At 33.3% G+C, this 24,746-nt stretch overlaps 2 protein-coding genes across 3 annotated transcripts in view; one reads left to right on the top strand and one right to left on the bottom strand.

Annotated features, from left to right (window-relative positions):
- The window catches only part of atl (atlastin GTPase), an 81,513-nt gene extending 65,762 nt beyond the window's left edge, over nucleotides 1-15,751 (bottom strand). Inside the window, exons 1-2 of the mRNA XM_072534953.1 lie at nucleotides 15,594-15,751; nucleotides 14,276-14,496 (exon numbers count right to left, since the gene is read on the bottom strand). Of these exons, the coding sequence (XP_072391054.1) occupies nucleotides 14,276-14,496; nucleotides 15,594-15,714 (342 nt within the window). The 5' untranslated portion in view covers nucleotides 15,715-15,751. The remainder of the gene's footprint in view (nucleotides 1-14,275; nucleotides 14,497-15,593) is intronic.
- A 112-nt stretch (nucleotides 15,752-15,863) lies between these two features.
- LOC140443602 (mitochondrial potassium channel ATP-binding subunit) overlaps nucleotides 15,864-24,746 on the top strand; it is a 59,385-nt gene continuing 50,502 nt past the window's right edge. Inside the window, exons 1-3 of one of the 2 annotated variants that reach the window (XM_072534952.1) lie at nucleotides 15,864-16,075; nucleotides 23,290-23,605; nucleotides 23,659-23,817. In XM_072534952.1, the coding sequence (XP_072391053.1) occupies nucleotides 16,041-16,075; nucleotides 23,290-23,605; nucleotides 23,659-23,817 (510 nt within the window). In that variant the 5' untranslated portion in view covers nucleotides 15,864-16,040. The remainder of the gene's footprint in view (nucleotides 16,076-23,289; nucleotides 23,606-23,658; nucleotides 23,818-24,746) is intronic. The other variant, XM_072534950.1, reaches the window with a different exon arrangement.

Below are 24,746 nucleotides of genomic sequence, written 5' to 3'. Positions count from 1 at the left end.
TACGGCGTCTCAAATGATGGGATTTAACGAATATAATACGCCGGCGCCGGTGGAGAAAAAATAAACATGGCGGCATGTAAAACGCCTTAAACTAGTAGCAAGAAAACGGCTTAACGCACACGTTCTTTTTGGCTATATTGTATTACTGTGTCCCATTTTTGAAAGTTGGAGATCATATCACATTTTTTTATTTGCGGCAGCTTCAAATAGATCTGCGGATGTCTTATGGGTGAGAGATTCGAAAATTTTAAGCTGGAATGTCCTTCTTGGCTTGGACCACTTCTTCAAGCGATGTTGTCCTTTGCGATGATGTATTATGAGGTTATAATTCCCTGGGTATCTCATTAAATGCACAAAATATTTCAGCATTCGAATCTTTATTGTGTTCAATATTTTCGTGCAGCAGAATAACACCAAGTGAGAGCTTTCCTGGAAGATTTCGTCTTATTGCTTGATATAGCTAGTTCAATGTTTCATTATACCGGTTTGAGTTAATATGCATATTAAGTTAAACTTATCACTAGGTTCTGTAAACTCTATCAGCAAGGGTCTTTCATGGTCGAAAATAAAAATGTTAACACGCCCTTGCCTACAGAAGGTTGACTTTAAACTTCTTTCGTAACGGAGAATTTGTCTGTTTTCATTGCATCGATGAAAGTTTACTGGAATGCTTAAAATAATGACATCACGATTCGGCGCCAGCAATTATTGATGAAAGAAAGTCATGACAGTTTTTCTGCACTGCGTGAGATGTTGCAAAGAGAAACCCATTCGCAAGCTTTTTTGGTCCTCTCGATAAACGTTGCTGTAGTATATTCCTGTAGTAAGTGAGTATATTCCTGTCCCCATACCCTGTTAGTTAGGGTACTCCTTGTTTCTTCATACCTTCCTATCTACTACACCCTATATAAATTCTTAAAATTGTATTTTTTTGTCATGTGGTCTGGTTTCTCATTAAAAATGTCCTTCTTCACTGCGTGACTGCTTTATTCTGTGGGCTCCCAATCTTGCCTCTCCTTGTATTATCAAATGCAAGGGAGGCAGGGCTAGTAGAGCCTCCAAAGCTGCTGTTGGAGTAGTATACATAGCACCAGTTATCCTCATACACGTAAGTCTTTGCACTTTGATGAGTTTGGCTTTTGCAGCTGTTTCAAATGTCTTAGTCCACCACATCGTCGATGTATAGGTAATTGAGGGTTTGATCACCATGGCGTAAACCCAGTGCACCATGTCCGGTTTTAATCCCCATTTCTTTCCATGCATACGCCTGACCCTCATAAGTGTTGTAAATGCACTGCTTTTTATTTTTTTTAATTGTCGGCCCCAAGTAAGTTTCGAGTCTAGTATAACCCCGAGATAATTTACCAGTTCCTTTGGCTGATTTTTTTGTCGCTGCAGTTTTAGAGGACCTAATCCATCTAGTTTCCGTCTGCATGCAAAAGCGACTATAGTTAATTTTTGTGGTGAATTTTTGTTGTTTTATGACCATTTACCTTTAAAGTTCCTATTAGTCCGTCCATCACCAGATTCCACAGCAGTGGGGATATAATTTCCCCTGTGGACATCCTCTGTCGACCTAGGCCAGCACGGTCTCTCCAAGGATAGTGGTATTTACCACTCTATTCCTGAGCGCAGATTCGATCCAGTTCAAACACATGTTTTCGACTCCTTTACGTCTTAGGGCATTGATAATGTCCTGCTTTATAGACATGTTGTTCTTGATGTATTTGAGTGTGTACCAATGTTTCATCTCTAATAATAATTTCTGTCGAGCAGATTCTCTAATATCTTCTGTAGGAATGACATTAGACTTATTGGTCTTAGAGACTGCCTTTTCCCGTTCTCTTGTCCCCGGTTTAGGGATGAAAGTTACTTTAATCTCTCTCCATACTTTAGGTATGTACCCAAAGGCTACATTACTTCTGAGTACATTGCATATTCTGCTGTACAAAAGTTCCGGTCCCTTTTGTAATAACACTGGATATATACAACCATTCCTGGTGATTTATAGAGCTCGCATGAGTTTATTGCCCATGCTATTTTTTCATAGTTTACAATCTTTTTGACTGTCTGCCAGTTAGTTTTTGAGGACCCCTGCAGAGCCTCGTTGCCTACTGATTCCCAGTCAATTGGTGATTCAATTATTTGTGATCCAGAGAAGTGCACTCTGAAGAGCTCTTCGGCCGTTTCTCTTCTTGTATTGGTATACTCGCCCTTGTCATTTAGGAGTGAGTTAATTGGTTGTGTTTTCTCCTTTGAGAGCACCTTTTGAAGTGTAGCACAAGCATGTTTTCAGTTTCCTCACAGTACTTCCTCCATGTGCCTCTCTTGGCTTCTCTTAAAGCTGCATAGCACTCCGTCCGCGTGGTTCTGTATTCTCTCCCCACTTACTCTGGTTCTGTTTAATAACTTCCTCGTCCTTTATCTAAACATAGACAGTTCTTTATTCCACCATGGCATATCGCTGGTGGAACTGCTTTCCGTTAGAGAGCAGGCTTCTTGAAATCTGCCATTTCTAGATCCGTGGCGTCATTTATCGTTCTCCTCATTCTCGACAGATGTTGGTCTAGACCTTCCTTTCTCAAGCTTATTTGCCAATCAGCCGTATTCATTTACAACCGTTGTCTACCGTTGATAATAATGCTCAAATGTATTGAATCTTATCATATCCAACACTGGGCAGTTGCACAGAAAGTGTTAGACCTAAGATGTTAAGACCTAAGATAATTCGCAGATAAAAGCCTTCAAATATTTAAGACCCATTAGTTCGTACTAGTGGTTACGTTTCATGCGTTCCACCCAGTCCAATATTGTTTTTTACGCAGAATAGAGCGACACCTGTTATTAAACTTTCATGGCTTAAGGCACTAAACTTAAGACACATGTAATAGAAGAAGAGGACCTTTTCAACATAAAGTCTGAAAATATTATTAATTAAAAGGAATATGACTAGTTGCTATAGTCAATCAAAATTCATTATAACAGCTGAAAATAGGGGTAAAATAGGTCCCATACGTTTTAATGTGACTTCCGTCCTAACAAACATACACATTTAATAAAGAGTAACAAAAACTAGTTACAATTTACATATGAATTAAGATTACAGATTAATATTTAAATTTTTATGCTACACCTATAATAAAAACATTACTAATTAAATAACTTTATCTCCTTTGTTTATAGTATGTGCTTCAATAATTGTTTTCAGTTTAGACATAATCAATATTCTTTTAGGATAAAATAATTACATATTTATTTATGTTTTTGAATTTTCTGATAAAAGTTGTATTGATAAAATATTCAATGGTAGCAATATTTATCTACTAGAAAAATATCAATATGTTATCTATAATATATACGCGAATTTAAAATTAATCAATGTCTACATTGTGTGCTACTTTAAATTAGAAAAGTATAAATAAAACAGGAAATGATTTCTAGTAATGAGACTTGTAAATTAAAAACAACTATTTTTAGAGATGTTTGAAGTATATACCTTTAAAACTTGGAAATTTATTTCGTAATTGAAGGAATTGACAAATGATATATTACTGGACAAAGTTTATGCATCAACAAAGTTTTGAGTATTAAGATTTTTGCAACTTTCCGTCATATTACTTACGGATTATTACACTCAATTATTTAATAAATTAGAATTACGGATAAAACAACTACGTGAATAAAGTGACTGAATCGAATGTTAAAATCGTTTCGAACAAAATGGATTTTCTATGAACATAAATGAGAACAAAACTTATTAGAATTTCAGCACGAAAGATTAAAATATTTTAACTTTACTTATCACCATCATCTATCATTATCTAAAATGATAGTAAATCATTTAAAAGGTATAAGAAAAAACGGCAAACCTCTGGAAGGCCGCATTGGGCTGAACGTTTACCGTCGATAACAAAATGGAGAGGACCGCTAAATCCTCAAGAAACAGAAACTTAAGAAGAGGAAAAAGTATTCAATCGTCATCATTCTCTTTGATTTAATCCCTGTCTGGTTTAGAGGACCCATACGAGGTCCTAGGGTAGTCAACAACAATGAGAAATAAGGAGACTCGGATAAAAGATCGTAAAAATCAAGCTAACGGGGAACTGAAAAAATGTTTGAGAAAACCTCCGTAGGGTAAAAGGAAGGATGGGCCTGAGACTGAGGTAAAGTCGCGTTTCACCACGTCAGCCATCCCACCATTGGAGACCTCAGGAAGATGTGTCAGACCGTCTCCCAGAAGACTGAAACGGAGACACTGACACAAAGAAAAAAGCGTACCACGTATGATATGATAGTCTCTAAAAAAAGATGGAGATTACAACCAGATTCTGCAAACGGTAAAACGGCCGCTAAGACGTCCGGTGCCACGAAATCAGTCAGGTCGACGAGTACCAAAGATCTCATCTTTCTAGAAAAGGATCAAGAGGAAGTTAAATAAAAAGGAGGACGGCTTGACGGCCTTCCAGTTAGGGGATGAAGGAAAGAACGTTACCCCACACATTAGCAGCATGTCAGCGGACGCAAATAAACAAGAAATAATAAATTCCTTCAATGAACAAGTCGGCAAGTGGGACGACATCTACAAAATAGGTGACTTAAGACCGCTACGAGAAGACACCCAGGCGACCACACTGGTAGTTCCTGTGAGGATGGCGGAAGTTATCCTCGGTAGAGGGTATATCAGAGTGGGAATAGTCAGCCAGGTAGAAAAACGTCTGAGAGTTATTAGATGCAGTAAGTACTGGGTCTTTAGCCATGAAACCGCGAGTTGCAGAGGACCAGAACGCAGCGATATGTGCTGTCGCTGTGAAAAGAAAAAGCACGGCGTAAAAGAGTGTCAAGTAAAATACTGGTATATTCTGTGTAATGCAGAACACAGAACAGGAAATCTGGATTGTTCAGCATTTGGGGAAGCCCTGAAAAAGACCCGTGATGCCGAAAGCAGGGTTTATCGAAGAAATCGAGGTCTTTGAGTTCTCGAAGGCCTGCGAAGAAATAAAGACGATGTTTACGCCGGAAGAGCAAAGCCAACACACGACTTACCTTACACAAAACCTTTAGAAACCAAAGCAGATCTCTTGATTGTCACAGAACCTAATAAGAGCATCGCTACGAATAAAGGCTGGATATATGATAATAACATCGACGTACCCATAAACATACTAAACAAAAAGGTGTGCGTCGATAAACTAGTAATAAATGAGGGGTATGTAACAATATAAATTCATAAGATATCCATAATAGCATGCTATATTTCCCCAAGTATTAACAGATATCACTACAGACAACATGTAGAGAATATAATCGACACGTCGCAGAGAGAGAAAGATTTGTTAGTACCCAGATACAAAACCGGAAAGTCCATTCTATGAGGATCCCGCCGAAATGACGAGAGGAGTAAACTTTGGAACGAATGGATCTACGCGGCGGACCGTGTAGTGGTGAAAAACGGAAAACAAACAATTGTGAGAGGTACATAGGAAAGTCATATAGATATTACCCTAACAAGCAACAGTGTTACCAACAAGATTAACGATTGGGGTATACTGAATAAGAACCTTTTCGAAATTGGCACCAAGGTCACAAAATACGGCAGGAAGAGACAGTAAACTTCGACAGGAACTTAGGTAGGCACAGAAACCAAGAAGAATATTAGAAGGCATATAAAAGTACAAAAAAGAAATAAGTAGAGAAATTAAAAGGGTAAGTTGACAGAACTTGTGTGCCGCGCTGGAAGAAGATTGCCATGAAAAGTCTAAGGTTCGAGACTCCTTATAAACTTTGAGAAAAAAAAAAGATGGAAATAGCGAATACCCTATTTAGAAGGAAGCCTGACAACACATTTTTACGGATAGACAAAAATATTCGACCTGTAGAGTTTACTACTAAAGGTGCTTGAATGATTCAAGCAGTAGAAAGTATAAAGACACGTAAAGCACCAGGTCCAGATAAAGTAACGCCAGAGGCAAAAAAGCAGGTAGTAAAGAGAAACCTAAATTGATACGTAGAGTATTCAATGAACTTTGGAATATGCAAAAATTCCCAGATCAAATGAAGTTAGCTAGACTCTTATTATTACCAAAACCCTGAAAGAACCCGCCCTATGCTTACTAGATTGCACAGGAAAATTCTATTTCTCCGTTTGTTTTACGGGGAATCGCTCGATTGTAATTTATAATATTGTTATTTTGTTCCTTTTGTTATTGTTTTACGAGAAATCCTTCGACTGTATTGTACGTCCTTTTTATTTTGTTTTCCTTGTCAGTAATACACAGAAACACGTTGCTGTAGTCAGCGTTGTTAAATTGAATTCATACCGTAATGTCATCAAAAGTTGAAAGAAAAAAAAAAGGTGAAGCCTGAAAATAGCTTTCGGGATCCAGCAAAACTTAATCTGGCATAGTATTGCATTCACATCCGTAAATCGCAATATTTCTTGCAAGTGATTAAATGTGCCGACGGATGCTGCTGTTGCCGCTCAAGGAGTGGATTGAAATCTGTCTTTACGGATTTCCTGAAGTCAGCCTCCCCAATCCTTCAAATCCCAAGTAAGGTCATGTACTTTGTCAGATAAAGGATCATGCAAGTTTTCACCTCTTCTTGTGAGGTTTTAATTTGATCTGTCGCCGCCATTGAAAGAAATTAACCAGGTGCCCTACGATTTCCTTTGTCCATCACTACACTGCATTGTGCGCTACATTAACGAATCGATTGGCTAAACGAAGACGAAGTTGACGCAAGTGGTTTAATAATTCCAGAACCCTTTCGTCTGCTCTCCGGATGCCAGTATTGAAAGCATCTGAGTGTCTGTCAAACCTACGGACAGAGGAGTACTTAGTAACTCCAATTGAATTGTTTTTTAAATGCCTATCTCTTTCTTCCAATCTTATCAACAAAAGATTTAGAAACTCCATCAGTAGAGTTACGACATAGCCTGGAGCAGATATTAGATCTAATCACAACCCTTTAGTCGCCGATACAAGAGTTAGGCTAAAACGAATAGAGAAAAAACAGCAAAAGAATTTTACTATATCAGATGTCAACAAAAGTAAAATAGAAAATTATGTAAATAATCACATGAAAGAAATAAAAACGACTGAAAATATTGAGAAAACAGGCAATACAAGGACAAGGCAACGAATATAGAAAAAACAAAGAGAAATAGAGCAAAAAATACAAGCGGCTAAAATAAAGTGGCTTCAGAAATGGAGGAATTATAAAAGAAGCTGATGTTAAATTTGCAGCACAAGAAAGTTCGTGAAGTTTCTGGCCTAAATAATAAGAAAAACACTAATACTTTAGTATATATTGCAGGAAAAATTATCGATAATGAACAAGAAATATTTGAAGCACGGAGTAATTATATAATTGAATTGCTCCAAGATGAGATGCCAAACATACAAACAAACAAACAAACATATAGTAAATCAGGGAGGGCCTGAAATTTTAAAATCTGATTTTCTTTATACAATATAATCAGTTAAAACCAAGAAAGCAACTGGACCAGACAACACCCCATCTTCATCTTCACGTACCACATCCTTTTAGAACGTTGGTTACCATTATAGTCATCGTAATTTTATTCACTACCACCTGAAATAACATCTAAACTCTTAAAAAGTATACGATATTATAAGGGAACCACATCAGTGCTCTAGTTAAGCTTTTTAATGCTATATATACAGTATAGCCCAAAATAAACAGTACTGAACTTGTAATTATTTTATTGTTTTAAAAAATACATATTATTGACACTTTATAACATATTCTAAATGAGCTCCTCTCTCAAGACAGACTTCATACCGATATTCCAGATTTCTCGTAATGTTATGGAATAAAGGTTGTCTCAAGTCCGCGAAGAAGGCTTTGTGGTGCCCATTTAAAAACGGCAGTTTTAGTCAGTAAATCGTAAAATGAATTTGTTTGGAAAATGTCCCTGAAGAAATTGACGAACTGCGACAGCAGTATGGCGAGTTGCCCCATCCTACTGGAAAAATTGGTCTCGAAATGTCAAATTACTTGCACGACAAAATTGACGTAGATCAGGGATAAAGCGTGTTAAAATTTATATGTACCTCTGTTGATTAAGTGTGACTTGCCTACCATTTTCTTTGATAAAGTATGGACCAATGATTCCGTGTCCCGAAACTACACACCAGACACTATGTAAAGGAACTTCTTGAACTTCATCTGGTCTGGCAAAGCCCATAAATCGATTTGTACGACGATTTACATGGCCTGACAAATGAAAATGTGCTTCGTCTAAAAAAACATACATTTTTCAAAAATTCAGGGTTTTTATACTGTAATGCAAGAATTCTGGCACAATATTCCACTCTACTGTGATAATCCCTGGGATGTAATTGTTGATGTACCTGAATCACATACGAAATGCACCCAGCTCCTTCAGGATTCTTTGCAAGGAAGTTCGTTTTAAGCCAAATTGCAACGCTGTTCTTATCTGGCTGGCTTTCGGATTTTCCAAGATTCGCTCAAAAACACGTTTATGGTTATCGTTGTTGTTAACTGTCCTGGGACGCCCTGAGTTTCCTTTTTGTTGGCACAATACATTACCCGTATTTCTAAACTTTTCAACAACCTTCAAAATTACAGCATTACTTGGAGAACGTTTATTAAACCGTTGTGTGAATTGATCACACACGTATTGCAGACTTGCACTATTACGTCGGCCGATTCCACATGAGCAAAAATATTGCTTCACAAGAAACACTTTCTCCTCTGTACTTTTTACCATACTGTGTACTACATCATTTTTAACAATTAGGCCTTAATAATTAGGATTACTTGACAGGTCTATAGTAGTTATTTTGAATATGATGCGCGCACAAAGAGAAATCTATGTTTCAGTTTCAGTACTGTTTATTTTGGGCAATACTGTACTACTGGTTAAAATAACTGAGGAATGGTTAAAGTTTGTTTTTGTAACAATTCCGACGAAACGGCGGGCAAAAGGATGCGACGAATACGGATTAATTAGTTTGATGATCTGCACATTGAAAAGTTTTTTCTTCGCATTATTTATTACGAAATAGACCTAGATGAAACCCAGTTTGGATTTAGGAATGCGCTAGGTACCAGTGAAGCATTTGTTGGCTTAAATGAACTCCTCCAAAAAATGACAAGGCCAACATAAAGATATTTATGTGGCTTTCAATGATTAAAGGCTTTCGATAGGGTGAAGCATGAAACGCTTTTGAACATATTAAGAACCTAAGTAATTGATGGTATAGACCTGCGTTTCTATGAATGTTTCTAGGACAAAATTTATGATTTCAGTCGAAAAACCTCAGGGCAATACTTCCCTACAGATAGATCAACAAAATATTCAGAGAGTTACTAACTTTAGATATTTGGGATGCTACATTGCAGACCAACTAGATCCAAGTAAAGAGATCAAGTGCAAATTGAAGCACCTCGTACAACGATTCGAAAAATGACATTATTTTTCGAAAAGTAAAATTACGTCAAAGAATGATCAAATGCAAAAGGTATCAAGAATACGATTTTAATTTGAATAAAATGTTTTATTTCAGTTACATTTCCGTTTCTAATTGTATTGCAAAATGCAGAAATAAATATATTGGTTAATGAATTTATTATTAAAAAAAGTTAAGTTAAAAGATACAAGAATGCATAAGAAAAACCATAAGGGATGAAGCCAAAAATGTACGTAAGAATGGAGTAGGGATAACGTAAAAAAATTGTAAGAGTAGCAGTCAAAGTTTATTATTGTGAGTTCGAAATCTCTTTATTTTATTTACTATTATCGCAAATACGATTAAAACAATAACAGTTGCTTTCATAAAGTCCTCGTAGACATACCGTCTCAGGACTTGCAACTTAATGTAGAGTCATATGTCGCCATGTTACCAATCCAATGGTAACTTTACCATCTTAATTTTATACAAGAAATAATGTAAACTAAATTTCAATTAGTAATTTTTAAAGGGTTTTTACCCCCATATTTAGTTGCTTCATTCATGTATTAACCTGACACTGATGATGGAATATTTATTCCGAAAACGTTTTGTCTATTTAATATAGCCCGACTGGGTTTTTATATACCTTTTTATAAAGGATTTTATTAAAAAAATTTTAATATATGGTATACAGCCAACTAAAGGAACTTAGTTTCCTTGTGGAAAATTAAATAGCTTTTGTATGCAATTTATGCATTTTGCTGTAAATAGCAAAAATCATTAAAAGTAGAAAATTTTGAAGAACTGTACCCTGCTTAAAATTAGTCCTATTATAGCTTTCTACAGTAGGCAATTCTAAGGGTAATTGAATTTAATGTACCATTGCATTATACCTAAAGCAGCATAGAAAAGTCATAGAACAATTTTTGTGAAAAAATAGAGAGAATGGTCCGAAAATGATGTGAGTGAAAAATCATATCTCGAATAATGTAAATTTTAAAGATTTCTACCAGATGCCATTTTGAAGAGGAAAAATAAAAGTTATTTTTCTGTAAAGCAATGCCTGTACCTATACTCTCGTGGAAAAAAGTTATGTGTTCCTGCTTTTTTTGCTTCGGTTTTTGAATTATTTTTGTAAAAAAAATTATTTTTAACTTTAAAAGGTGACATTTCGATAGGAAATTTAATTTTAAACAACTTTTCTGTAGATGTATATGTACAAAAAGCACAGAGAATTCACCCAAATGCACCCTAGTGTATAGGAACAAATTCACCCCTTTCTCAAAAACGCATTAAATGGTAGTGGTTTTTTCATATTTGGTATCCCATTCACCATATGAAACAAGAAAACCCCTTTAATGCTGTAGTTCCTTTCTAAAGTACATAATCAATAGCCGCCTATAAACTGTTTAGTAAGAACTATTATCAGTATTGGGAGAAACTATCACAATCAGGAAAGCCCTAATTAAATGAAATGCTAACTTCAGAAAAAAAAAAGAAACAGATACATAGAAATTAAGAGTTGAGTATATAGGTACTGCTATATACAACATTAATAACAATTATTTTCTTTATGACACCACTGATAGTTGTCTACTCCATAGCATAGAGAAAGTAGTACTAGTAGAACTTATTATAAAAATGGAGAATGGACTTCCAAAAACCCAGATTCATGAAAACTATGTATTGTCATGTTTTTCAAAGTAATGATTATATAAATACTAAAAAAGAGAAAATATGTCCTAAACATTAAGTATTTTTCTCTCTCCTAAACAATTTAAAATTTTGACTTATAGGTTTAGACTTTAACCATCAATATGTATCATTGAACGATGTTTGTTCGATGTAGAATTGAACAGGCAAGAAACTCATTTCAAAAATTCAAGCCTCTATTATCCAATAACTCATTAAATTTGGAAATCCGTGAAAAGTTTACAAGATGTTACGTGTGGTCTGTACTTTTGTATGGATGTGAAACTTGGACTTTAAACGCCGATATCATGAATAAAATCGAGGCGTTTGAGATGTGGTTGTATCGAAGGATACTAAAAATTCCATCGACTAGCAGAACCAGAAACGAAGAAGTTCTTCGAAGAATGGGACATCGACGAACTCTATTAAATATTATTAAGAGGCGTAAACTAGAATATCTTGGACATATAATCAGAGGACCAAGATATGAGTTCCTTCGGCTAATTCTCAACGGTAAAATCGAAGGAAAGAAATGGATAGGACAGAAGAAACTCTCTTGGTTGAGGAATTTGCGGCAGTGGACAGTTTTGACAGCGGACCAATTGCTACATGTAGCGCAAGACCGAGATCAGTATAAAAATATTATAAGCATGGTAGTCGCCGACGTTCCGTAGGGATATGGCACTCTAAGAAGAAGAATGTATCATTGGTTTTATACTCATATTACATGTCCTTGAAAAAAGGTTATGCATGAACCAATGTAACTTGTTTTTATAGGTGTGGCCCATAAGTGGGATAAATATATAAGCCAGTGTATGGCTTTGCTTTAATTTTTCATCTTCTTTGTATGTTAGGTCTTAAGACCTGTTGTTTCTGTCTGATTTAGCAGTATTTGCGATGTTGACTGCGTTGACTGCCAGCTATCTCTCCATCTTTTAGGGGTTCTGCATTGTGGTCTTTTACCTTCTGATTTTCCATCTCTTACTATTTGGCCAAGTCTCTCTCTTCCCATTCTGTTAATGTGTTGGTTTCATTCTCATCTTCTTTTGCTTTTCTGGTATTCAGATTAACATGGATATGAAAAGACTCAGAAATAATCAATTTTTTATAGAAATTTCAACTATTTGTGACACACTTCTCTAAATATTATGTTTATTTCTTCTTCTTTCTTCATATGTTATTTACTTGGCTGCATTTTAACAGTTGTCACTTTGAGAATATAGCTTTCAGCTCTTCAGAATATTGTCTCTATGTCTCTGATATTACACCAATCCCTTGTTTCCTAACCACAAATGTTTGTTTTCTTCCTGGGCCACAGCATTCCTGTATCTTTCCTTGTAAGAGTAGTTTGGGAATATAGTATTTGCTTCCCACAAGGATATGGCCAAGGTAGGAAATGTTTCTTTCCTTAACTATGTTGAGAAGTTCTTGTTCGCAGTCTGCAGTTCTTAAAATTGCTTCATTTGTGGCATGTGCAGTCCATAGAACTCTTAAGAGTCTCCATAAAGTCCACATTTCAAATGCTTCAATGTGATTCAGTGATATAACCTTAAGAGACCACATCTTAGCATCATGGAAAACATGGACATGTTACATGGACTATATGTAGATGTACTACCTCACAACATGTATTCTATAGGCAAATGAGAGGCTGCAAGCTAATAGGAAATTTTAATACTTTAACTTCTTCATCGCAATCCCATTTTTTGTTGACAGTGGAGCACAGTATAGTATTAATTATCAGCTGTCGACCTATTGCCATAAATTTTGTCTTTGGCCATAAATATTACAAAATAAAAATTGATTGAATTTTTGGTAGATTTCAGTTATTTGATAACAATGATTCTATAAATAAAATACTGCCAACTATTGTTTTCTAAATATTCACAAAATATATTACAAATTCCCAGACATCAGTTGTCTTGACCTGACCCACCCATTTGGTGAGGTCAATCTATGAACTAAACTATGAAATATGACATTACTGAAAACATTTAATTGTCTGCAATGCCTTCTCATAGCAAGACAGAGTAAAAATAGTTTTTGCATTAGTAAAATAGTTGAAGTATTTATCTTCTTCTTCTAAGAGTTGTTTTTAATACTTTATATTGAATTCAATATGAAATTAAAATAGTTAATATTTTTAGGATTCATTTTTTTGTTCTTCGATGGGGATATTCGACATTTTGCATGCTAACTAAATAATAGCTACAATCTTTAGTTAAAATGTAGTCTTATTTTTTACATTATATTACCTGAACAACAATGTTTTGCAAATAGCATGTCAATGACTACAAATACTAATATATATAGCAATTATATGTACCAAAAGCATTTGATGGGATTGGATAGTTTACTTGATCTATACTGATTTTTCCAAAGCTTTAAATACAGTTCATCATAAAATTTTAGACTGTGAGTTAGGTTACTCAGGATTCCTTCATTTCCTAGTTTAAAAGTTTTTTTTTTGTAAACAGATGATAAAACAAGTTTTATCAACAATCTAGTTAGTTGTCTAGATGACTTCTTATAAATTATTGTTTGCTGATATATTGAAATTGTATATGAGAATTGCTAATGAAAATTATTGTGTTAAGCTACAATATTTGTATAAAATTAAATAATAAAAATTGTGATATTTTAACTTTATCTAAGAAATATCATACTATATTTTATAGCTACATTAGTAATATGCCATTAGACCAGGTACATATTACAGAGCCGTTATTTATAATATTGATTTAAATAAAAGATTTATTTAAAGTTGTTTATTCACTTTCAGGATCGACAGATAGATAGATTCAATGAGGTGACATTTGGCCTATTCCACTGCAACCTTTTCAGATCTATTGTGGTCCTTGTGGCTTTTGCATTTGCCAGGTTGTCACACAGACACAAAATATGCTCTGTTGCACTTTCCTAATAAAGAAATGTTTTAACATCCTGAATTGTAGATATGTAAGATTAGGTTTGGAATATAAATGTTCCCCAACCATAATGGGCATATAGAGTTTAGAAAACATACAAATACATAAAAAGTACTGTGATTTGTTGATTTAAAAACAAGGAAACAAAATATAAAACATTGAGTGTGATACATTGCCTGAAACACAAAAAAGTAAAAAGGAGAGTATTATAAATACCTTTGCGTTCATATATCTAAGGAAAAAGTCCAATAAAAATGATTTGCCATGACGGAAAGCACCAGCAACAGATATAACAACAACAAATCGATCTTTTAGCTCTTCTTTCATTAAAACTTTCTTAAGAGCTTCTTCATCTAATTTGAAAGAATGATCTTCATCTGCAACTACAATAGGAACTGCATGTGGTTTGGTCATGGTATCCTCATATTCGAATTCATCTGTAATTAAGTGTATAACATAATTTATTAAATCTCTCACAATTATCAAAATAAAAAATAATGTGGTATGTTAATTTTAAAGAACAAAGTTCTTTAAAATAGCTTATCCAATTACAAACAATATCTGACAAGTTCCAGATCTGTAAGTAATAGTTATGTGTGAATGGCCTTTATTTATTTTTTTATGCCCAAGAGTGATAACTCTCCTGTTGTTTATGGCATGGCAAATATTGGGAAACATAAGTAAAAAAAGGACTACACTATTTATTTATTTTTTAAATAAGGACAATAAATTTTATTATAGACAATATTTAATTACTGAACAATTAGTTAATTATTAATTATTATTATTAAGTTAGATGAAATAGGTACATTTCATACTATATATAAGAAATTGTATATTCTATATGGAAACAAACAACAGGTATCAATTTGCATAATTTTTAATTTCTTTGAAAAATATTTGTATGAGCATTATTTGATTTGATATGCTGTATCTCAAGTGCATTCTTAATAGAGCTTTTCTGAGTGTTTGAAACATCTACAACTGATTGTAGATTTTTTTAAATCCAACTTGAGTTTGTTTAACTGTCTCAAAAAGTTCTGCTGAAAAGGGGTGTTTTCAAATTACAATTACTTAAATCTTCATATTTTTGAAACTTAGAGGAGCACAATGATAGTTGGTATAAACAAATTTATACACTGAAAATTTGTTTTATTTCTGATTTAAATTTATACTTCATTACGGTAGTTTTGTACAAGTTTACCTTATATTTCAAGGGGATCATTTGGCCTTACAGACCTTTCTACACTGTGAATCAATTTACTTTACATATTAACTGTAATTTACTGTTTGAAACAATAGTAGGATAATTTGGGCTATATTTTTATAAAACTAATTTTATAAAACAAAAACTTAGAAGTATAATAGTTTGCTCTCACTAGATAAGTATGCTATACCTAATTATGCTAAAGGTAATGACAAAACAAGGCAAATGAATAGGAATGCGTAATATTTGCTACTTCATTGTTACCGTACATTAACCATAATATTATAAATTCACATGAACTATCACATTTTATATATATTCTTTTACCTTCTGTTGAGTGCTGTTTTTCTTGAATCAATTTTCGATTTCTTATTTGAGACATAGTGTAATTATTCTTATTACGATTTACAATTGACCCCTTCAAAGTTGAAACAACCAATTTTGGCATGACATGACAGATAGCGCGTTGTCAGGTTAACATAAAAGTTACTAAATTTGTACACCTGAAGGTGCCTAAACAATGACGAAAATCACTTAACACGAGTGGCTGACAGCCTCTACTGCCGTTTTAGTAATAACACAACTAACTGAGAAGAATTTCAGTTTCAGACTGACAGTGACAACTGACGACGTTCACCAAATTTTAATATTCAAAAAATTCTAATGAAAATGTAAAATACATAATAGCTACTTACTAAAGTTTTTAATTTTTATTTAAAATTCATTTTGTTTTTCGTCTAGTCAAACACTTTTAAAAGAACTATATAAACAATAATGTGGAGATTAATTCAACAAAATTTACATAACAAGTAAGGAAGTGCAGTACATATTTATATTTATGAAAAATAAGTTTATTAATCAGTGACAACTTGATTTCATATGAGTACCAAAAATATCTTAGGTATTACAATTAGGCCCTACTTTGCTATAGAGAAACTACTATAAAACTTAGGACCCTTCTGTTTATTTCCAAAAATACTTCTGTTTGTTAGGAAAGGGACAAACGGACTAGTAACATAAATTATAGATGGTTTTTCACAACCTTCATAAGATTTCCATAGATAGTGATGATTTATTTTTTTATAGATAATGATTCTTCAGAGCACTTGTGTTTGTAGTTAATAGAATCAGCCTTGGAGAAAGTTATTGTTGGTATTTTACTAATATTTGTCAAGTAAGACATGTGTTTTTCTCTCTAGTGATAGATTGTTATGATGTGTTGATTTGTGAGTTCTGATATTGTCCCTTTATGTTTCAGCTATGAACATATTTTATGTTCATCATATCATGAACCATTTCCCCAGTAGTGGGGTGCAAGGAGGTGCAATTGCACCCCGTATCAGGAAAGAAAGTACATAGCTTTGCATGTATAGTTTATATTTTATATTGGTTAATAGTATGTGTAGATGCAAATGCACCCTCTCAAAAGCAGATGTACTTACCTGAAAATAATCCTGGTGGCGCCCATGACAAACAGTTAAATTTGGACTGAGAGCCACTGTTTTAATTATATCAGAAGAGTGTTATATCAGTCTGGCAAATCATAAGTGAAATGACTCATGAGCGTGATCAGTTGGGTTTTTCATATCGTTTAGCTATCGCAATGAATGTTACCAGGAAGAGTATCAGTAGCAGAGAAAGGGTGCATATATGGTCAGTATATATTTAGTTTTGTCAGAGTTATAAGTACATTGTGTGTTAGAAGTATACAGGTGACTTTGTGTTTAATAATATATGAATTTTGTTACATATTGTTTAATTAAATAAGAATGGAAGAACCTAGTAGTAGCAGGGAGAGTATAAATGTGAAAAGTTCTCGCCAACAGTTAGGACTTGAAGCTAAAAAAATAGTGTCTAATGTTTATGAGTATTTAAGAAAATATTGTCTCAGGCAGAGGCAATAAGTCATTGTGAATGTATGACAGGAGTATCATCATCCACTGTTTACAGGATTGTCCATTAAAAACAACACTTGGGAGAAATTAAGGTCTCACAGACACGTCTATGAGTTCGAAAACCAATTGAATTTAATGAACATAACATTTCAGAAATAAGATGTTCAGTTCATTCTGTTTATTTTAATAAACCAAACCTTTTCGGCAATAAAAACTAATGAAGTAATTCCCCAAATGAGTCATGAAACTTTGCTTAAGCAGTTACATAAATTGAATTTACTTCTGCTAAGTACAACAGGAATTTAATATTGATAGAGAAACCAGAAATCATTACATGGAGTCGCAACTATCTATGTAAAATGTCAATAGTTCCGTGAACAAAATATAAAAATCTATTATTTAGACGAAGCTTGGGTCAATGCTGGACATACTGTTAAAAATCTATGGACTGATACCACTGTAACAAGTAGTTGTCAAGCTTTTGTTAAAGGTCTATCTCAAGGATTCTGAGGACCGCCAGGTAAAGGAAAATGACTCATAGTGACCCATATTGGAAGTGACAGCAGCTTGCTAAAAGACTGGTTTAATTTTTTTTATAAAAAATCTAGTGCTCACCATGAGGACATGAATGGAGATTGTTTCAAACAGTGGTTTCAATATGTTCTGCAACGTGTTGAAGATAACTGTGTCATCGTTATGGACAATACATCATACCATTGAACGTTGGAATGAACAAATTCCCACTTCAAACAGTCAAAAGACTGGAATGCTAAAATGGCTGTGGGAAAAACATATTCTGTACTATGAGAATGCAGTTAGGGTAGAGTTGATGTGTTTAATCAAACAACATCGTCCAATCATATCGATTATGTAGTGAAGCATCTGCTAAATACTGCTATTGGTGAGGTTACGCCATTAGCATGGCAGAATGCTATTTTCCATGTACAGAAGGTCGAAAAACGAATGTGCGAGTTAGATGTTCATGTTGACACTATAATCAAACCCGCAGTGATTAAGTTAACAGGCAAAACAGCAGTGATAGTGAGAGTAATGGTAATCTCCCTTAAATAGACATATTAAGTTGTGAAAATTATTAATTGTCAGTACTATATAAAATGAAAATATTTTTGCTTGTAAAATGAAAATATTTTCTTCGTTGTGTGGTTGCAGCAATCTGCTAAGTCAGCTGTTAATTCATCTGTTGTGTCTTTGTTTAGCTGGGTAAACACATTTCGACATAATGTCGGGACATTGATTAATTCCGCCATTAAATAGACTAAATTGGTTATTTCACACTCAAGAGAATTAAATTTTTCTCAGAAATTAACTTTGAATCTTGATAATTGCGTTTCCTTCTGTTTACTGCCATCAACGCAACAAATAGAATCAATTGCAGGGAATAATATATTTGTAACAATATGATTCATGAATTGCATGACTCGATGTATAATTTCTTCCAAATAAACATGTTTTGGCATGTTTTTAGAAGACATTATGTACATACAGACCAAACAATGCTCTGTGGTTGCTAGTACTCTTACTATTGATAGACTAAATAATTGAATCTTTTGTCAACTATATACCATAGGTATATAGTTGACTTCTGCTAAGTTGACACATTATTAATCTGAATAAGAACTTATTTTATAAACTAGATCTAATGTATTATCTTTATTATTATAAGCAGAAATATAATATTCTACTTACTGTTACAATGTAAAGTGAATGCAAGGAAACATTATTTTCTTACACGCCGCCATTGATCGAATTCAAAATTTCATAGAATTCATGTAGAGCATGTGATTTCGGCTACATTTGACCATTTACGGTGCGTGATTTCTGATTTATAGTTTCATTTAATACATATTTGCCAAACTTTAGTGCTTTTTAGTTACTTTAAGCCTATATCCAGACAAGTTTTATAATAGTTTTATACATACTTAATGTGCTTTTGTTTTACAAATTTATATATCGACCCTCCCAACATAAATTGTCGTAACTCAAAATCGCTCATTCTGAAATAATTGTGTTTAAAAATAATTGTGCAAAGTGACGTTATGTAATTTTTTAATTATCACTACTACGTTTTCCATTTTTTCATTTAGTAATTATTTGTGCAATCAGAATTATTGCATACGAATATAAATTTCATAAAGATATTCGATTTTGGATTTTGAATGAGTTACTACAGTCTTCGTTGACAAAAATTTCATTTATAAAAACATACTACAATAATAAAACAAATAAGATTAACAAATATTTTATTTTTAGCAATGTGTTTATAATGACATTATGACACTAATCATAATAATAATTAATGTCTAATTGCTCAGTGCAATACACTGCTATTGTTCAGATTCGGAACCAGTTTCTTGATCTGTAGAGCACTCTGGTAGAATGTCTTCACTAGGCCGCAGGGAGCTATAAAACCTATGGTACATTCATGCAACCTCTTCTGTCCACTGCTGGACATAGGTCTCTCCCATTTTTCGCCACTCTTCACGGTTCTGTGCTTCTTGTTGCCATTTCTTGGATATTCGTCTAATGTTCTATGTAATATTCTATGCTGCATTTGTCTTCTCGTGGGCGCCAGTCAATTAGTTTTCTGGTCCATCTTGTGTCTTTCAGTCTCGCTATGTGTCCTGCCCAATTCCATTTCAGCTTGGCTATACGTTCGACGACATCACTGATACCTGTTCTTTTCCTTAAGTATTGATTCCTTATTTTGTCTTTTTTTGTCACGCCGAGAATTGATCTTTCCATGCGCCTTTGTGCCACTCGCATTTTTAGTGCTGTTGTTTTTTTTGTGAGAGTGAGAGTTTCTGCTCCGTATGTCATAATAGGAAGAACGCATTGGTCAAATGTCTTCCGTTTCATAGCTATCGGGATGTTGCTCTTAAAGATGTCTCTTAGTGAACCATACGCCGCCCAAGCAAGTGTTATTCGTCGTTGAAATTCGGAGGTCTAGTTGTCCTTGCCTATTCTGATTTCATGACCAAGATATAATATGCACTTTTCTGTCAATTCTACCAATTGATTTTGGATGATTAGGTGTTCGCTGGGAACTAAATTTGGAACCTAAAATAATTTAGGTGAGAGAGTGTCGCCCTGTCTCACACCTCGCTTGATACGAATTTCTCTGGTGGTATCATGTAGTTTTACACGCATTGTGGCGTTTTGATATGTTTGTACTAACTTTGTGATCCGGTAATCTATTCTACTATTGTTCAGAGCAGTTGGTACATTGCTGGTATCAAATTGGCTTTACATTAACCTAATAGACCATTTAATTTTTTACTGTTAATTGGTAAAAGACCTTGGTATAAACATGGTAGTTTATATTCTTAGGGTTTACGTAATTTTGATGTTGCGATGTCGAGTTCTTTGTAATTTTTTGCAAAACTGTAAGTAAAATAACCTTTATAAGGATTCTTCGGTTCGAAGTGAATTTCCCTAATTTTGCTTATTTTTACCACCTCCGCAGTGTTAGTTCTCTTCCAGTTCTGTTTCTTAACCTTGGTTTAAAACTAAAAAAGTCTTAAGGTAAAAGAAATAATAAATTAGACTTACTCACAATCAATTTAATTTAACTATCCAGACGACCGGTTTCGCTTTCGGTCGTCTGGATAGTTAAATTAAATTGATTGTGAGTAAGTCTAATTTATTATTTCTTTTACCTTTTGAAATGGACTCACACAAGCAACACATTCATGATTTAAAAAAAGTCTTCTTGAGATATTTCTTTCACTCTATACTGTGGGGAATTAACTTTTGCCATCTTTATGAGGCTAATCCACTGATCAGGTGTATAAATATTCGAATGTCGTTCCTTTGCAACTTCTATCACAGCGTGCATGCTGTCATTTTCGTTCTGGGTATTGACATCTTTCAGATTTCTAACAGCTTCTTTGTTTAAAACATGGCTAGTGTAATTTTCTTCCATTGATTGAGTTCTTTTCCCCGGATCTGTATTGTTATAAGCACTGCATACTGAACACTGATCTTTCTTAGGCTTGAAAAATGCAATGTTGAATTGTGACTTTAGAGTATCCCTGTATTGTCTAACTGTAGCGACGGCATCCCATTTTTTGAGTTTGGCGTATTCCACGTACATTCGGTCCATTACAGATATGTTTAAGCCCTCTTCTAAGTACATGCGTTTTGAGTTCTTCCATTGTTCTTCCTTGTATAATGAGAAGGTACCAGTGGAAATAATTTTATATGTTTTACAATATTCTTGATCTTGTGAGGTCTAGTATTATGTTTTCCTCTCTTATTTGCTTCTATGGTACCAGCTTCACTAATTTTTTATTCAATGGAGTGCTAACAAAAGTTTCAGACATCGCAAGCGTATTCACGAACATTGTCTTGCAAATTTGTTTCTCGACATTACCAATAATAAAAAAAATTCGTCAAAAATTGCTTGTCTTGTTTCAAAATTTAATATGCTATTACATAATTTATATCTGCAACTATCCTTACAAGGAACCTTCATCTTCTTTGCAGATATAAACCTATCTTTGCGGTTCTTATGTTCCAGACCGCTATTAAGTTCTCTTTTGACTTTTTTGTCAATCCATTCGTTGTCATTTCCAACTCGTTTTCTTTCTATCTTAACCTTTTCTGTCATTTTTCGCTTTCTTTTTGATGATAGTCTGTCCAATGACACATTAGTTCTCTTGTTATCAGATAGATTCAAATTTTCGTTTTCGGCTTCTGATCCTGAGGGAACCTAGTTCGGATCATCATCGGAGTAATCAGAAGGAAATATATTGGTGTCAATGTCAACGGTATGATTGTCGTCGTTACTTTCATTTTCGTTGTCTAAAACAAAAAAAAAATAACATAAAAAAATTAAATTAAAAAAAAAAGAAACGTTTAAATGATTAAATACCTAGATTGTTTCTTGATCTTGAGGGAACACAGTTTGAATCATCATCGGAGTAATCAGAAGGAAATATATTGGTATCAATGCCAACGGTATGATTGTTGTCGTTACTTTCATTTTCGTTGTCTAAAACAAAAAAAAAATAAAAAAATTTAAATGAAAAAAAAAAAACAATAAACGTTTAAATGATTAAATTCCTAGATTGTTCCTTGAAATTATCTTTTTTACTGTCTATGCTATGTAGAACATTCATATTTTAAGCAGATATTCAAATAAATATAATGACAGCAACTTGCCTGATGCTATTTGTGTATTATTATTATCAAGTAATCTCAAAATTCGTTTATTTCTCTGCGACATTATTATAAATTATTATTATAACTATAAACAAGGTTCTCTTTAGTACTTCATCTAATGTTAAACGACATTTAACATAACCTTTAATTTTATTCGCTTGAAACATATAGCCGTATATCGGTCCCTTCTCACAAATTTACAGCGAATACCATAGTATCTCCATAATACTACGTTCTTCGCGGTAAAGTACAGAGAACATTGATATACATTTAAATTAATGTATATTGTGTTGTCTATATTACGATTTGAGTTATTATAGTATTCTCTGGAAGAAATTTCGGTATCATGAAATCTGTTTATGCCAATATCTCAAAATTGAAAAAAAATGAGTTTTCATTGGGAGGGTCGATATCTTGTTTTTGTACTAGTTGCTTTTTTCGTCATGTGTATATATAAATTTTTAATTCTAATTTTGTTTTGAGGGGCTAGATTGGGGAGATACTCTTTTCTCTCAGCAGCAAGACAATCTTTTCTATCTTTGTTGTCATGCTCTATCTTCTTGATTTGAGCATTTTACTGCTAAAGTGAAATTGGCCATCTGTAAACATAGTGGATCTGTCAGTCAATATCTCTTTCTAATATATTTTTACTCTCTTGCCATTTGTTGGAAATGATTATTTTCTGTTTAATAACATTATCTTATTATGTTTATACATTATGTTTTCAGATTAATTCCGATTCTATATATATATATATATATATATATATATATATATATATATATATATATATATATATATATATATATATATATATATATATATTTAGTGTTAAAATAGTAACCAGAAAACAAAGAGATACTTTAGTTCCTTTTGTACGTGCTCTGAAGGATTAATTAACAATATAAAGTACTAATTTTTATTTTTCTATGTTTTTACTTCAGATTGTTATCTCACAATAGCGCAATATTTAAGAAATATTTCTGCCAGGCTCATATTAAAAATTATATCTCCAGAACAGTGTCCCAGAAACCAGTTCCAAAATCATTTATACCATCAAAAGTAACAACATTTGGAGTTACACTTACTGGTGGTTTAATTATAAAATTGTACATATCACGCAATGGAGTATTATGTGAAGCAAAGAAAACTCGAATGGCTGGTTATGAAAATAAATTAGACAAAAATGTTAAATTTGATTGGGCAAGGCTATGGATGTACTTAAAACCACATATTTGGTACTTCTTAGCAGCAATTGTGGTAATGTAAATAATATAAATCATAATGCTGTTTTAATGTTAAGTTTGTTTTAGGGAGCATTGGCTGTGGCTTTATTAAATATACAAATACCTCAAGTTATAGGTGGTGTGGTGAATGTATTAGCAAAATTTAGTGAAAGCAGAGATAGTGAATTATTTCTTAATGAAATGAAGAAACCCGTTATAAAATTAATATCCATGTACCTTGCTCAGGTAAGGTAAAGTAGGTAGGATATTTATATAATTTAGATTAGAATAATTGGTATTCAATTCATACTGATCGGAATAGGTTGTATCATGACTGGTTTTTGGCTTTGCCAGTGCCATTAACTTAGGAAAAAAAAAAAGAATAGGTTGTACGCTTCTAACCATTCTCCCAGTAGGTTCTACTTGATATATTATTTGCTACATTTTCCAATTTCTTGCCTATCAATAGAAAATTTCACATCTTTAGTACTTTACTGGCAAACTATTATAAATAGTATTTTTAGCTTTCATATATATAATATATATATATATATATATATATATATATATATATATATATATATATATATATATAAATATATATATATATAAATATATATATATATATATATATATATATATATATATATATATATATATATGTATCAGGCGTTCAGAACCATAGTGGATTAACCCCACTTTTTACGAAAATTAAGTTAGCGGTGTATCTATGTTCTACAAATAGAAATCTTTTGATGGCTTTAGTTTCCTATGTCTCTGAACAATGTGTCATATTATTTCGGGACAGAGTGGATCAAGTAAAGTTGACTAGTCAGATTGTGCTCAGTGTATTTATCGTGATCGTGTATGATTAAAAATGGATTCAAATGACGACATTCATTATAGCAGAACAAAGAACCCTTAAAGAAAGTATCTTAACCCCGATTTAAATATCAGAAAAATGTGTGACCTGTAGGTATGTAACAAAATGCAACAACGAAGGCAAAGCACCTCAGAAAAAAAAACACTACTATCATGTATTTACAACTAAGTTTAATTAACATTTTAAAATACCATCGAAAAATACGTTCGCCAAATGTGATCAACTGTCCTTTAAAATAGTGCAGCAACTGAACCTGAGACATCCAATTCACTTATTGTTGAGATAAAATGTT

Source organism: Diabrotica undecimpunctata, chromosome 6 (genome assembly GCF_040954645.1).
Source record: "Diabrotica undecimpunctata isolate CICGRU chromosome 6, icDiaUnde3, whole genome shotgun sequence".
Lineage (NCBI taxonomy): Eukaryota > Metazoa > Arthropoda > Insecta > Coleoptera > Chrysomelidae > Diabrotica > Diabrotica undecimpunctata.
Note: the sequence above shows the minus strand (reverse complement) of the source record. Positions and strands in the feature narration are given on the sequence as shown.